The sequence below is a fragment of the Calonectris borealis genome, unplaced genomic scaffold (assembly GCF_964195595.1).
Source record: "Calonectris borealis unplaced genomic scaffold, bCalBor7.hap1.2 HAP1_SCAFFOLD_164, whole genome shotgun sequence".
In the NCBI taxonomy this organism is placed as follows: domain Eukaryota; kingdom Metazoa; phylum Chordata; class Aves; order Procellariiformes; family Procellariidae; genus Calonectris; species Calonectris borealis.
The window spans coordinates 2444-15867 of record NW_027441550.1 but is presented as its reverse complement, the minus strand read 5'-3'; the positions used below and the strand labels follow the sequence as shown (position 1 = coordinate 15867).

The 13424-nt window shown below is 55.3% G+C and overlaps 1 protein-coding gene across 1 annotated transcript; it reads left to right on the top strand.

The window, feature by feature from the left end:
* The first annotated feature begins 1120 nt into the window (after nucleotides 1–1120).
* Nucleotides 1121–3282, top strand: LOC142077151 (maestro heat-like repeat-containing protein family member 7). Its single transcript, XM_075139318.1, has 5 exons — nucleotides 1121–1563; nucleotides 2037–2138; nucleotides 2383–2485; nucleotides 2806–2865; nucleotides 3013–3282. The coding sequence occupies exons 1-5, from the start codon at nucleotides 1489–1491 to the stop codon at nucleotides 3108–3110; spliced, it is 438 nt and encodes a 145-aa protein (XP_074995419.1). The 5' UTR covers nucleotides 1121–1488; the 3' UTR covers nucleotides 3111–3282.
* The last annotated feature ends 10142 nt before the right edge of the window (nucleotides 3283–13424 follow it).

Here is a 13424-nt window from a genome sequence, read left to right as displayed (position 1 = left end):
CCTCCCAGCCCCTCGGGGAACACCACCTCAGCCCCCTCCTGCTGCCCAGGGCATCCCAACCGAGGGGCAGGGTCTGCACCCCGCTGGGCTGTCCCAGGCCACGCTGCTGGGGTGAGGCAGCCCTGCTCTGACAGAGCGCTCTGGCTTGCAGCGCTGGCATGGCCGTGTGGGAGGTGATGCTTTCCATCCCCCAGACTTTGGAGAAGATCTTAAGGAAGTTCCTCGGCTTGCTCCGGCACCGGTGGTTGTGCAGGCTTCTCAGCTCCTTCACAGAAGGCACCTGCTGGCGTCACTTGGCTGTGAGTTACCAGAAAAGGCCTTGATCGCCTTCAGCGAGCCCTGCAGGCTCTGCCAGTATCTCGCTCCTGTGTTTGTTTCAGCTGATGGTCCCCAGGGAGTTTGAGTCAGAGGATGTCGGTGATGAGTCCCACGTCCAGAGCTATCAGAGGCATCCAAGCCTGGTGATGGTCCAGTTTCTCGGAGGCCTCGTCACGCTGTCAGAGAGACCCGACATGGTGAGCAGGGCGTCGTCAAGGGGAGCCATGTTGGCAGCTGGGGGCTGGGGCAGTGGGTAAGGCGGTGGCTTGGCCTTGGCTGGGAGTCAGGCGGTGGGGTGACGGCTCCAAATGCCCTCCCTGCCATGGCGGGGCCTGGTGGCTGCCTGGGGAGCTTTCCGGGCACGGGGGGTTACCAAGCCATCTGCCCCTTCGGGCCTGTGGGAAAAGGGGGTGGCTGAGCAGGGGACAGGGAGGCTTTGCTTCCCTGCCCTCCCCGCCCTACTCCTGCTCTCCCGCGTCCCCATCAGCGTGCCCATGGCCTCCACCTGCCAGGAGGCTGCCGCAGAGACTCCTGTGCCACCACCTGCCAGGAAGCCGGACGGGAGGCTGGTGCCCAGTGACCAGAGCATTTTTGCCAGGGTGGTCTTTGACCGTTTCACAAGAAGGAAACCGTCTTTCATACAGGCAAGAAAAATGCAGGTCCTCCTGCCACGCATCATGGAGGTGTTCCAGGAGGGCGACACAGATATCAAGATGAAGGCCCTGCTGGTCTTCAGAAATGTGATGGGTCACCTGAAGAGGAAGGAGGCCAGCCTCATCGCTGTGCAGCTGGCGGGGGAGCTCCTGCCCCTCTTTGACGATGTAAGGCTGATGGGGGAGACTGAGCCCCGCAGAGGGGCACTGGGCAATGGCAGCTGCCCTTCAGCCCAGCCCTGAGGGCAGCACTCGGAGCAGGGTCTGCTCCCGCGGGCTCTCGGGGGATGGCTTCTGGGCTTTGCAGCCCAGCACAGCTTCTCCTTGCTGCAGAATCTGACCCCGGAGCCTCTCCCCTCACGTCAGCCACGGTAACGGCCCTGCTCAGGGCAGGGAGCCGCTGGTGCTGAAGTCCATCCTTCCTCCTTCCTACCAGGAGTCCAGCCCACTGCGAGAGCTCTCCATCTGCCTCTTCAGAGACCTGGTGGAGTCAGTGGTAGGGAGCGGCAAGAAGAGGATGAAGAACTACGCGCAGAGAGTACTGGTCCGGCTCTTCTTTCGCATGAGCGACCAGACCGACAGCATTGCCAAGGTACAGATTTCAAAACTGACCACTGACAGAGAGAAGGGCGTGCTGACACCACACGGGTGGCCTGGGCATCAGGGGCAAGGGCTGCTGGCAGCTGGCAGCCCTCCTCCAGTGCAGCCCGCAGGAAGGGTCCCTGCAGACCCAGCGTGAGCAGGGGCGGAGAAGATGGCACGGACATTTCCAACACCCACCCTGCCTGGCCCAGCAGGGCCAGCAGCAGCCCGTGCCCACCGAGGCCTGAACACGCGTGTCCCTGCAGGCTTCTCAGCTGTCCCTGCAGGTGTGGAAGACCAGGGCTTTGAGCCTCAAGTCCTGTCCCCCAGGGCTGTGCCCAAGAGACCCCCAGATGTTTGGGCCAGGGCATGTCCCAGTTTCCTAAGGCCACGATCGCCCCAGGAACAGAGCCCAGAGGAGGGGGACGCCAGGTCTCCTTCCCCAGGCTGTGGTGCCATCTCCCAGCTTCTGCTGCTCCGCAGGCCTCCGGGGAAGCCCTCCTTGCTGTAGCAGAGCTCCTCAAGTGGAGACAGCTCAAACACCTGCTGCAGACACAGCAGACATGGAGGATTGGAGAGTGCTTGGTGAGGACAAGCCCCAGGGCCTGGGGACTGAGGCCCACCTGGGCCTTGCAGTGGGATGGAGGGGTCTCAGCACCCGTGGGACCCCTCTGCCTGTGGCTCTCTCTCAAACTCACTCCCACAGGGCTCCTGGCCGGGAGAGGGGAACGGCCTGGGGGGGAAGGGGAAAGGGGGTGCTGGGAGGAGGGACTGGTCCGGCCAACTGGGCAGGGACTGTGACATGCCCATACCCTCGTGCTCTCTCCAGCTGGCGCAGGACAGGAGCAGGGCTGAAGAATACTGTCATCAGAGCCTGCCATACCTGAAGGACGCTCAGGCCACCCTGCGAGAGGCGGCCGTGAGGTTCATTGGTGAGCCACAGCCCCCGGGGTCCCTCTTTTGGCAGCCTGGCCCCACTCCCTGCCGCTGCGCTGGCAGCAAGGAGCAGCCCTGTGGCTGCCAGAGCCCCGGCCTCCCCGTGCAGGGCCTTGGCCTCCCCCTCCCAGCCCTGGCTGCCCACGCAGGTGGGCTTGGTGGCCGCCTTGCTCAGTCCCACCCCCTCGGCCACTGGTCTTCCCTGGGGTCAGCCCTGACCAGGGGCAGGAGGGCGTGCAGCCCAGCCGGCAGGGCTGGGGGCTGTGCTGCTGGGAGCATGCTGGGGGGCAGGGGTCTGACGACGCTCTGTGCCTAGGGCTTGCCGTGCGGCCCCTGAGGGACCAAAGCAGGGAGAAGCTGTCTGAGATCTGCAGCGGTGAGTAGGGGCTGGTGGGGCAGGGGACAGAGCCTGGGCAGGTAGCTGCCATGCCGTGCCCTGCTCCAGGGAAACGCTTCGGGGGCGTTTGGGCCATTCCTGCGCAGACACGGCGGTTCATCTGGGCTCTGTTTCTTCCTGTCGCAGCCCTTCAGACCTTGGAGAAAGACAGCGACCCCTCCATCCGTTCCCTGATAGCTCAGACTGTCCTCCTGCTGGGCTCTCCGAGGGAGCAGCCAAGATGAGGACGCACCCTGCGAGCACTGTGCTGCTGGTGCTGCTAAGGCAGGCGGAGGTGCAGCTTTCCTCAGGAAAATGGCTGTAGTTTAATAAAGCTGCAGCAAGAAGCCCAAACCCACGGTGTCCTTCAGATGTGGAGCGCCCTGAGCGTGCTGAGCAGACAGCGTCATTCCTGGCCTCTCCCGCTGCCTGCAGGACAGCTGCCCCCTCAGCACGCCCTGGCCCCAGCCTTGTTTTACAAGTTCACCCCTCGGTGAGGCTTTCCCCAGAAGCAGCCATGTTTGTTCACCCCCTGGGGAAGCCTTTTCTTTAGGGAGGCAGAGGGCAAAGGGGAAATGGCAGCCCCCGAAGGAATCAGCGTTGCCCGGAGAGCTGCCTGACGCCCACGCTTCCCGGCAGCTCATGGCAGCACAGCACCCACTGACCCAGGGTGTCCCTGTACCAAAGCCTCAGCTGCTCGGGGGAGGGCAGGGGAGGGGAGGTGCTTATCCCAACCTGCCCCTCCAGAGACATACCAGGGCAAGAAAAGGTGCCCACTCTCTGCCAAGCTTACGAGTTGTCGTTCATCCTGGTATTCAGAGGTGGCCGCCTTTGCCACACTCTGGGCTTGCACGTCCTTGATGTGAGCCAGGGGAGGAGTTTCCCTGCGGAGAGAAAGGAGCTGTGCCCCCGCGGCCTGCCCCATCTCCTCTGGGGTGCTGCGACCGGGCTCCCAGCCCTGTGGGCAGCCGGGAAGCTCTGGCCGTGCCCAGTGCCATCAGCCAGGCAGTGGGGCCACGTGCGCCAGACGCTCCGTGGCCACCTCCGGAAGCCTCAGCAGCAGAGAGCTCTTCACCGCCCTGGCCAGCAGCTCCCTGCTCTGGCACCAAGCCCAGGCCGTCCCCTTGGGTCCTTGGGAAACCTCTGCTCCGCCGGCACGAGGTGGCCGGTGCTTCAGCAGGGAGAGAAGGAGATGACGGGCTGGAGCCCCAGGGACGCCTCGTCACTCCGCTCTCTCCAGCAGCAGCAGCGCCATCAAACCTCGTCTGTGCTGGAGTCCAGCCCTCCTGTCACACCTGCATTTTCAAGAACAGCAACGCCTGTGACCCAGCAGCTTTGTCTCCAGCACCGTCTTGAGTTTCCATCAGGCACCCAGAGGCTGTCAGAGCAGGAGGGAATTATTGCGTGGTCCAGAGCCCCCGAATCACGGGCTCGTTACCACACAGTTAAAGGCTTTGGGAAAAACCTACAAAGCCCAAATGTTTCTGTTTATACCCAGTTCCAGAACGTGGAGGAAGAGGACCTCTTCCTTTCAGACATACCTTGCTATTTTAGTCAAGGTGTAGTTTTAGCTCCCACCGCATACTTCTCCTAAAAATGGTGTGTTTCTACAGCCTACTTCTTCTACCAGTGTTTGCCCTAAAAAAGGAACAAAAAGACCAACTAGCAACAAGCACAAACAAAAGCTTAAGAACCCTGTTATGCCCAAAACAACACAGGTTTTGCAGTATGGACAAAGCCTTCCAGATTGAAATGAAGGAATCTTATAAAACAGACAACTCAGCAGTAAAACATAACGCTAAAGGAGCGTGATACCCAGCAAGCACACATGCTGCAGAGAAGCGGTAGAAAGTGCTGTAAGACAAAAACATTTACCTTCGCTAGTGTGGTTTTGTCGTGCTCTCCCAGTGACAAGATTTCACTGGAGAAAATGAGCCAATGTTTCAACTGACATGAATAGAACAGAACAGAACAGAACAGAATATTTCGGTTGGAAGGGACACAACAACGATCATCCAGTTCAACTGCCTGGCCGCTTCAGGGCTGACCAAAAGGTAAAGCGTGTTATTAAGGGCATTGTCCAAATGCGTTTCCTAAACACCGACAGGAATGGGCATCGACCACCTCTCCAGTAAGCCTGTTCCAGGATTTGACAGCCCTCTCTGTAAAGAAATGCTTCCTAATGTCAACGCTAACTCTATTTTATGAGTCCTTTCAGAGCACCACCGGCACCCAGCTCCCTGGCCCAGCTGGGGTACTCGAGCCCATTTGACTGAAAGGCTCCTCTGCCTTATTGTCCCTTCCCACAGCTTCGCGTCCCTTCTGGGTGGCCGTAATGCAGTTTTCCCAATGGGATGGTCTGGAATCACAGGTCTGCCTCCCCTTTTTTGCTCATCACTCGCACTGCTAAATGCCTTGCCGGACTGACAGCTCTTGTCCCAGGGGGAAACACGGAACTCAAGGCACTGCCCAGCCTGAGGGCTTGGCAAACCTGACCATCACGGGGTCTGCAGCTCCGGTCCGTGGCTCCAGAAGCACCTGGAAGGGCAGCCCAGCATTGGCGCCCGAAACGCAGCAGCTATCGGCAAGGCGCTAATGGCAATTTCTGCACTCGAGGGAATGACACGTGAGCCAGGGTAGCGGCTTTCCTAGATTTCTTCTTCTGAGGTGTTGGTGATGCTGGGCCAGTGCTTGAGCCTGGCAAAGAGGATGGACCTGTGGGCGAAACGCTCTGTGCAACTACAAACTATGGTCTGAAGTCCTCAGCAAAGACCTGGCTGTCCACCCTGACTCTTCGCTGTCAGGTTTGTCAGGCTGTGGAGCTCCACAGCAGCCGCCAGTGCCCGGTGGGCACAGAAGAGGACTCTTCAGCCAGGGGAGCAGTCGCTGGCACTCGGCAGCTTGGTGCCGGCACAGAAAGGCTGCTGAGCTGTCAGGGTGGCAGCCACCACGGGGAGCCCTAAGGGAAGGGGCTTCTCCACTTAGCGCAGGTGAGTAATTTTCATGGATGTGAGTAAAATAAATGTTTCCCATTAACATTACAACAAGAGATGGATACATAGTCCTGTTCTGCAGCTGTGTTTTGGGGGTGGTTTGTTTTTGTAAATACTTTCCCAAAGACTTTCTCAGGTGGCTATTAGATTGCAAAGAAATGCTTACAATCATCATCAGTAGTAGTATTATGCCAGTGTCATCACCACCACAATTACCAGTCAAAACCTCAACAGCTCCGTTGTAGAAGGTCCCAGAGAAACTGCCAGAAAGAGCATTTCCAGCTGATGAGCATTTCCAGTCCTGAGAAATAGACCATAGAACTGTTCCTTGAAGAGATACTGCAGCTACTCCACATTAGGTGCTACTGTTTGTATAAAAAGTCAATGTTACAACACTCAAGGCAAGCTCTTAGAGAAGGGGTGGGCGATTTCACTTCACAATATCTTGAAGCAAGTTGATTTGACCCACCTACACCTTCTCACCCACCCACGGACAAGAACCACACCACGAGCATGCACGTGGTCTGCTCAGCACCACTTGGGTGCAACACGGAGATGTTTAGCAATTCTACAGCCTATGGTTTGTTTTCGCAATTTCCTAGCGTTACAGGCTTTTTTGCTGGTGGGATAGCAGGAAAAGCGGTGACATATGGGGTGCTGGAGCCTTGTTGCCATCCTGTTCTTGTCATCTCCTGCCGATGGATCATCTGTAATTAGCAGCGGGCAGGACAATTATTCTTGGTGGAAGCAACACATTCCTCAATTTTACTGAAGACCGGCTAAGCCTACAAAATTAAGGCCGATGAAACTGGAAGAAATGTAACAGGTCTAATTCCGACCCAGAGCAGACCAATAATGCCCAAGTCTCTTCAACAGAAATAGTTGGCTTTATAACAGCTGTTACTGGGAATCGGCTTCACCAGTCCCCCTTCACAGGAGGTGGCTGCAGAGCAAGGGATGATGTGCCCAGAGCAGCAGTGGAGGGTCCTGGCTGGTCGGAGCCCACGTCCGATTTCCAAAGCCGGGCTCATTGCCGTACCCCTTGAAAAGAATTCTTCCAATTCATTTCCTAACAGTGCGTAGTATTCAAGACATCACCAAGAAGATGAAGTCTCCCACAGTTTAAGTGTATCTTTTATTGCCACGGATGGAGAGTCCATAGCCTCCGTGGGGAGGGAAGTGAAGAGGAAATTCAAACTGCACCCGCTCAGCCATGGCCACTCGTGACCAGGGAATGATCTGGCACGGAGGGCAAGAGGACCCAACTGCAGAAGGGCTTCAGGGATGCCAGGGACAGAGGGACTCCATGTCAGGGAGCGAAGTTTCCCTTGGTGATGAGATGAGAAAGGCCACGGCGTTCTCTTGGAGCAATGGTGCAGGGCAGATGCCTTGGGCAGCAGAGCTGGCGCTGGGGGGGGGAACCCAAGGCTGGGCTGAGGCGCCCCATGATGATGCTCACAGCACCCCCATGATGATGCTCACAGGATTGGTGCAGGTCAACCAAAAAGGCATATAAGGTACATAAGGAATATATAACGCATTGGCTTGTGATGCATCTCTGCAGACTACTGCTTACGGCGGTAGGACCCTGCCCGATGCGTCGCTCAATTAAATCGTTTTCTATTTAGCACAAATGTGTGTTTAATTTGCTTCAATAGGTAGAAAGACCAGCCAAGGACCCAGGGTGCTCTGGAGGGCAGCAGCATCCCCTATGAGCAGTACCCCCAGTGACCCACCCAGTCCCAGAAAACAAGACTATTGAAAAGATACATGCACTGGGAGTTAATGGGGAGGATCCTGATACTGATTATGACAACGAACCTTTCGCCCCTGCCCCAGCAACACCGTTACATGAGCCTAATCTGGATGAGATACCCTGTTATTAAAACAACCCCCAGCTTCTGCCAGAGCAGCAGGAGATGCCCCCCGCCCCGCCACCTCGGGTTACAACCACCATTGTGTCATATAGAATATAATGGAATGGAATGGAATGGAATGGAATATTTCAATTCTCTTCAATAATAGATGCTGTTAGACAACTGGAAGAACCGCAGGAATACAACCTTCCTCCTCCTTGGGCTGGCTGGGTGGATGCTGAGCGTGGCCTTAATGCGACATGGGGGAACCCACGACTGGAAGACCACGATGGCTCGAGGGCTGCAGAAGTGGATGGCCTTTATGGGAACCCCTGGGATGGTGGTCCATCGGAAGGAAGCGTGGGTAAGGATGGTCCCTGTCCTGGTTCCGGCTGGGACAGAGTTAACTTTCTTCCCAGTAGCTTGGGGGGTATGCTGGCTTTTGGGATTGGTGCGAGAGGAGCCTTGATGGCCCATTAATGCTTTGGCTGTTGCTGGGTGATGTTTGCACCGGGGCGGGGGGGAGCACAGCCGGGGTGGTGGACCCAGCTGGCCAATGGGGTATTCTGTACCATGTGACATCATGCTCAGTATAAAACCGGGGGGGGGGGGGGGGGGGCGGCCTCATCCCCCCGTTCATGACACGCGGTCGGCAGTGGTGAGCAGTTGGCTTTGTGCATTGCCTGCTTTGTGTATTCTGTTATTGTTGTTGTTCTCATTGTTATTCTTACTGTTCTACTTTGTTCTATTTCAATTATTAAACTGTTTTTATCTCAACCCGGGAGTTTTCCTACTTGTGCCCTCCCGATTCTCTCCCCCATCCCACCGGTGCGGGGGAGTGAGCGAGCGGCTGCGTGGGGTTTATTTGCTGGCTGGGGTTAAACCACGACGGTCCTTTTTGGCGCCCAACGTGGGGCAGTGAAGGGTTGAGATAACGACAGATTATTTAGAGCATATTAAGGAATTTATATCTGGTAACATATTAATTTGTTCTGCACCATGCTCCTGTTTTTACTGTACCTGTTAAAGATTGGAGTTGGGTTTTGTAGTCTGCTGTGCTCTGCCGTGATTAATGATGTTTTGCCTGGGAGATTTGTTACTAAAACGCTGGCATTGGGGGTTATTTGGTATTTGGGATTCGTAATGAAGCCGTTTCTGCATTTCGGGTACCACCTCATGGAGACCATTAGCAATTATACCTTTTCCTCCGAGAGATTTTTTATGGAGGAAATAGAGAATGGCACCCTCGCTACCTTCCTCTATGATGTTATCTCCTTTGTTAAAATAACTTGCCAGTACCTTGAACATCCCTGGGTAGTTAAGATACATCTATTGGTGCTCCTTGCGAATATTGTTGTGGTTTTATCCAAGGTTAGTAAGCAATTTAAGAACATCATCCAGAGATCTGCCCCAAGGCTGGATAGTTATGAGTGGCAGGGCGAGTGGGATAGCATGGGCAAATGCCTAGGGCGATGGGCACCCCCAGTGCTCTGGAACTTCACCCCTGAACAAGTGCAGAACCCTGAAAAATTAGTAGAATATTTGGAAGAAGTATGCTGTCACCCTGGCCATTCCAGGGAGACGCAAATCACTGCAATGTGCTGGGGCCTGGCCCACGCCTCCCGAGCCCTGTTTAACACCACTCAGAACCCCCAAGGGGAAGGAAACGTCTCTGCAGCTGATGACAAAGCAACAGGCCCTGTGGCTACCCCACCCCCCATGGCAAGCACAGCGGCTCCCTTGCCCCCCAGGGCAGGCACGGCAGCTACTCCGCCCCCTGCGACAGAGAACCAACCTGTGCCGGTATCAGTCGCCCCTATACAAAAAAGAAAATGCACAAGAAAATCAGCTCGTCTAGTAAGGGATGAAGATGAACCAGGGCCATCACGAGAACAGGAGGAGGAGGAGGCAGAACCCGTAAATGAGATGGTGACCACCCGATCCCTATCTCTGGGTGAGCTGCGAGATATGCGAAAAGACTTCAGCCGTCGTCCAGGCGAGCACATTGTCACCTGGCTGCTCCGATGCTGGGATAACGGGGCCAGTAGCCTGGAATTAGAGGGTAGGGAAGCCAAGCAGCTGGGATCCCTTTCTAGGGAAGGGGGCATTGACAAAGCGATTGGACAAGGGGCACAAGTCCTCAGCCTCTGGAGGCGACTGCTGTCAGGTGTGAAGGAAAGGTATCCCTTCAAGGAAGATGTTATATGCCACCCAGGCAAGTGGACCACCATGGAGAGAGGTATCCAGTACCTGAGAGAACTAGGCGTGCTGGAGGTAGTTTATAGTGACCTGGACGATGTCCGAACACCCAAAGATCCAGATGAAGTCCAGTGCACGCGACCGATGTGGCGGAAATTAGTACGGAGCGCACCAGCGTCGTATGCCAATTCGTTGGCAGTACTGTGCTGGAAAGAGGAAGAAGCACCAACGGTGGATGTTGTGGTTAGCAATCTCCGGGAATACGAAGGAAGTGTCTCCTCCTCCCTTGTCTCAGCTGTGGAGAAACTGTCCCGGAAGGTCCAGCAACTCGAAGAAGATAGGTCCTATTCTCCACCTGTATGGACCAGTACCTCAGCCATTAAGAGTCAGCGTTCTTCTGCTCAAGAGAGAGGATATCGAAAGTACACACCACGGGGCACCCTGTGGTTTTACCTGCGTGACCACGGAGAGGACATGAGGCAGTGGGATGGAAAACCTACCTTGACCCTAGAGGCACGTGTACGTGAGTTGCAAGGAAAAACAATCACACAAGGGGGTTCTCCCAGGAAAAATGCTGCTCCAGTTTTCAGGAAAAACCTGTCTCACGACGGTCCAGTTTCCAGTGAACAGTTCCCCAGACAGAGTAGAAGGGCTGGTCTTACTTTGAATTGTAATGAAGGAATTCTTGACTCACGTTTGCAAGAAGTGAGAAGCGGATACTATGACCAGGACTAGAGGGGCCCTGCCTCCGGCCAGGTGGAGGAAAGGGGCAAGTGGGTTTACTGGACTGTGTGGATTCGATGGCCTGGCACATCAGAGCCACAGGAGTATAAGGCTCTCGTAGACACCGGTGCACAGTGTACCCTGATGCCATCAGGCTATAAAGGGGCAGAACCCATCTGTATTTCTGGAGTGACAGGGGGATCCCAAGAGTTAACTGTGTTGGAGGCCGAAGTGAGCCTGACCGGGAATGAGTGGCAGAAGCACCCCGTTGTGACTGGCCCAGAGGCTCCGTGCGTCCTTGGCATAGACTATCTCAGGAGAGGGTATTTCAAGGACCCAAAAGGTCCACCAAAGGTGGGCTTTTGGTATAGCTGCCCTGGAGACGGAGGAAATTAAACAGCTGTCCACCTTGCCTCGTCTCTCGGAGGACCCTTCTGTTGTGGGGTTCTTGAGGGTTGAAGAACAACAGGTACCAATCGCTACCACAACAGTGCACCGGCGGCAATACCGCACCAACCGAGACTCCCTGATCCCCATCCATGAGCTGATTCGTTGACTGGAGAGCCAAGGAGTGATCAGCAAGACTCGCTCACCCTTCAACAGTCCCATATGGCCAGTGCGAAAGTCTAATGGAGAGTGGAGACTAACAGTAGACTACCGTGGCCTGAACGAAGTGACGCCACCACTGAGTGCTGCCGTGCCGGACATGCTAGAACTTCAATACGAACTGGAGTCAAAGGCAGCCAAGTGGTACGCCACCATTGACATCGCTAATGCGTTCTTCTCCATCCCTTTGGCAGCAGAGTGCAGGCCACAGTTTGCTTTCACTTGGAGGGGCGTCCAGTACACCTGGAACCGACTGCCCCAGGGGTGGAAACACAGCCCTACCATTTGCCATGGACTAATCCACACCGCACTGGAACAGGGTGAGGCTCCAGAACACCTGCAATACATTGACGACATCATCGTGTGGGGCAACACAGCAGAAGAAGTTTTTGAGAAAGGGGAGAGAATAATTCAAATCCTTCTGAAGGCCGGTTTTGCCATAAAACAAAGTAAGGTCAAGGGACCTGCACAGGAGATCCAGTTTTTAGGAATAAAATGGCAAGATGGACGTCGTCAGATCCCAATGGATGTGATCAACAAAATAACAGCCATGTCCCCACCGACTAGCAAAAGGGAAACACAAGCTTTCTTAGGCGTTGTGGGCTTTTGGAGAATGCATATTCCAGATTACAGCCTGATTGTAAGCCCTCTCTATCAAGTGACTCGGAAGAAGAACGATTTCAAATGGGGCCCTGAGCAACAACAAGCCTTTGAACAAATTAAACGGGAGATAGTTCATGCAGTAGCCCTTGGGCCAGTCCGGGCAGGACAAGATGTGAAGAATGTGCTCTACACCGCAGCCGGGGAGAATGGCCCTACCTGGAGCCTCTGGCAGAAAGCGCCAGGGGAGACTCGAGGTCGACCCGTAGGGTTCTGGAGTCGGGGATACAGAGGATCCGAGGCCCGCTACACTCCAACTGAGAAGGAGATATTGGCAGCATATGAAGGGGTTCGAGCTGCTTCGGAAGTGGTTGGTACTGAAGCACAGCTCCTCCTGGCACCCCGACTGCCGGTGCTGGGCTGGATGTTCAAAGGGAGCGTCCCCTCTACACATCATGCAACCGATGCTACGTGGAGTAAGTGGGTCGCGCTGATCACACAACGGGCCCGAATAGGAAACCCCAGTCGCCCAGGAATCTTGGAGGTGATCACGAACTGGCCAGAAGGCAAAGATTTTGGAATATCCCCAGAGGAGGAGGTGACACGTGCTGAAGAAGCCCCACTGTATAATAAACTACCAGAAAACGAGAAGCAATATGCCCTGTTCACTGATGGGTCCTGTCGCCTTGTGGGAAAGCATCGGAGGTGGAAAGCTGCTGTATGGAGTCCTATACGCCAAGCTGCAGAAACTGCTGAAGGAGAAGGTGAATTGAGCCAGTTTGCAGAGGTAAAAGCCATCCAGCTGGCCTTGGACATTGCTGAACGAGAAAAATGGCCAGTACTTTATCTCTCTACTGACTCATGGATGGTGGCAAATGCCCTGTGGGGGTGGTTGCAGCAATGGAAGCAGAACAACTGGCAGCGCAGAGGTAAACCCATCTGGGCTGCTGCGTTGTGGCAAGATATTGCTGCCCGAGTAGAGAACCTGACTGTAAAAGTACGTCATGTAGATGCTCACGTGCCCAAGAGTCGGGCCACTGAAGAACATCAAAACAACCAGCAGGTGGACCAGGCTGCTAAGATTGAACTGGCCCAGGTGGATCTGGACTGGCAACATAAGGGTGAATTATTTATAGCTCGGTGGGCCCATGATGCCTCAGGCCATCAAGGAAGAGATGCAACATACAGATGGGCTCGTGATCGAGGGGTGGACTTAACCATGGACGCTATTGCACAGGTTATCCATGAACGTGAAACGTGCGCTGCAATCAAACAAGCCAAGAGAGTAAAGCCTCTTTGGTATGGGGGACGATGGTTGAAATACAAGTATGGGGAGGCCTGGCAGATTGATTATATCACACTCCCACAAACCCGCCACGGCAAGCGCTATGTGCTCACCATGGTGGAAGCAACCACCGGCTGGCTGGAGACATACCCTGTGCCCCATGCCACTGCCCGGAACACCATCCTTGAAAAGCCTTGAAAGCAAGTCCTATGGCGACATGGCACCCCAGAAAGAATTGAGTCAGACAACGGGACTCACTTCCGAAACACCCTCATAGACACCTGGGCCAAAGAGCAC

Coding starts and splice junctions, on each gene's coding strand:
- LOC142077151 (XM_075139318.1), top strand. CDS start 1,489: ATGAAGAACTACGCGCAGAGAGTACTGGTCCGGCTCTTCTTTCGCATG. Junction 2,139..2,382: donor GGAGGATTGGAGAGTGCTTG/GTGAGGACAAGC, acceptor TGCTCTCTCCAG/CTGGCGCAGGACAGGAGCAG. Junction 2,486..2,805: donor GGCGGCCGTGAGGTTCATTG/GTGAGCCACAGC, acceptor CTCTGTGCCTAG/GGCTTGCCGTGCGGCCCCTG.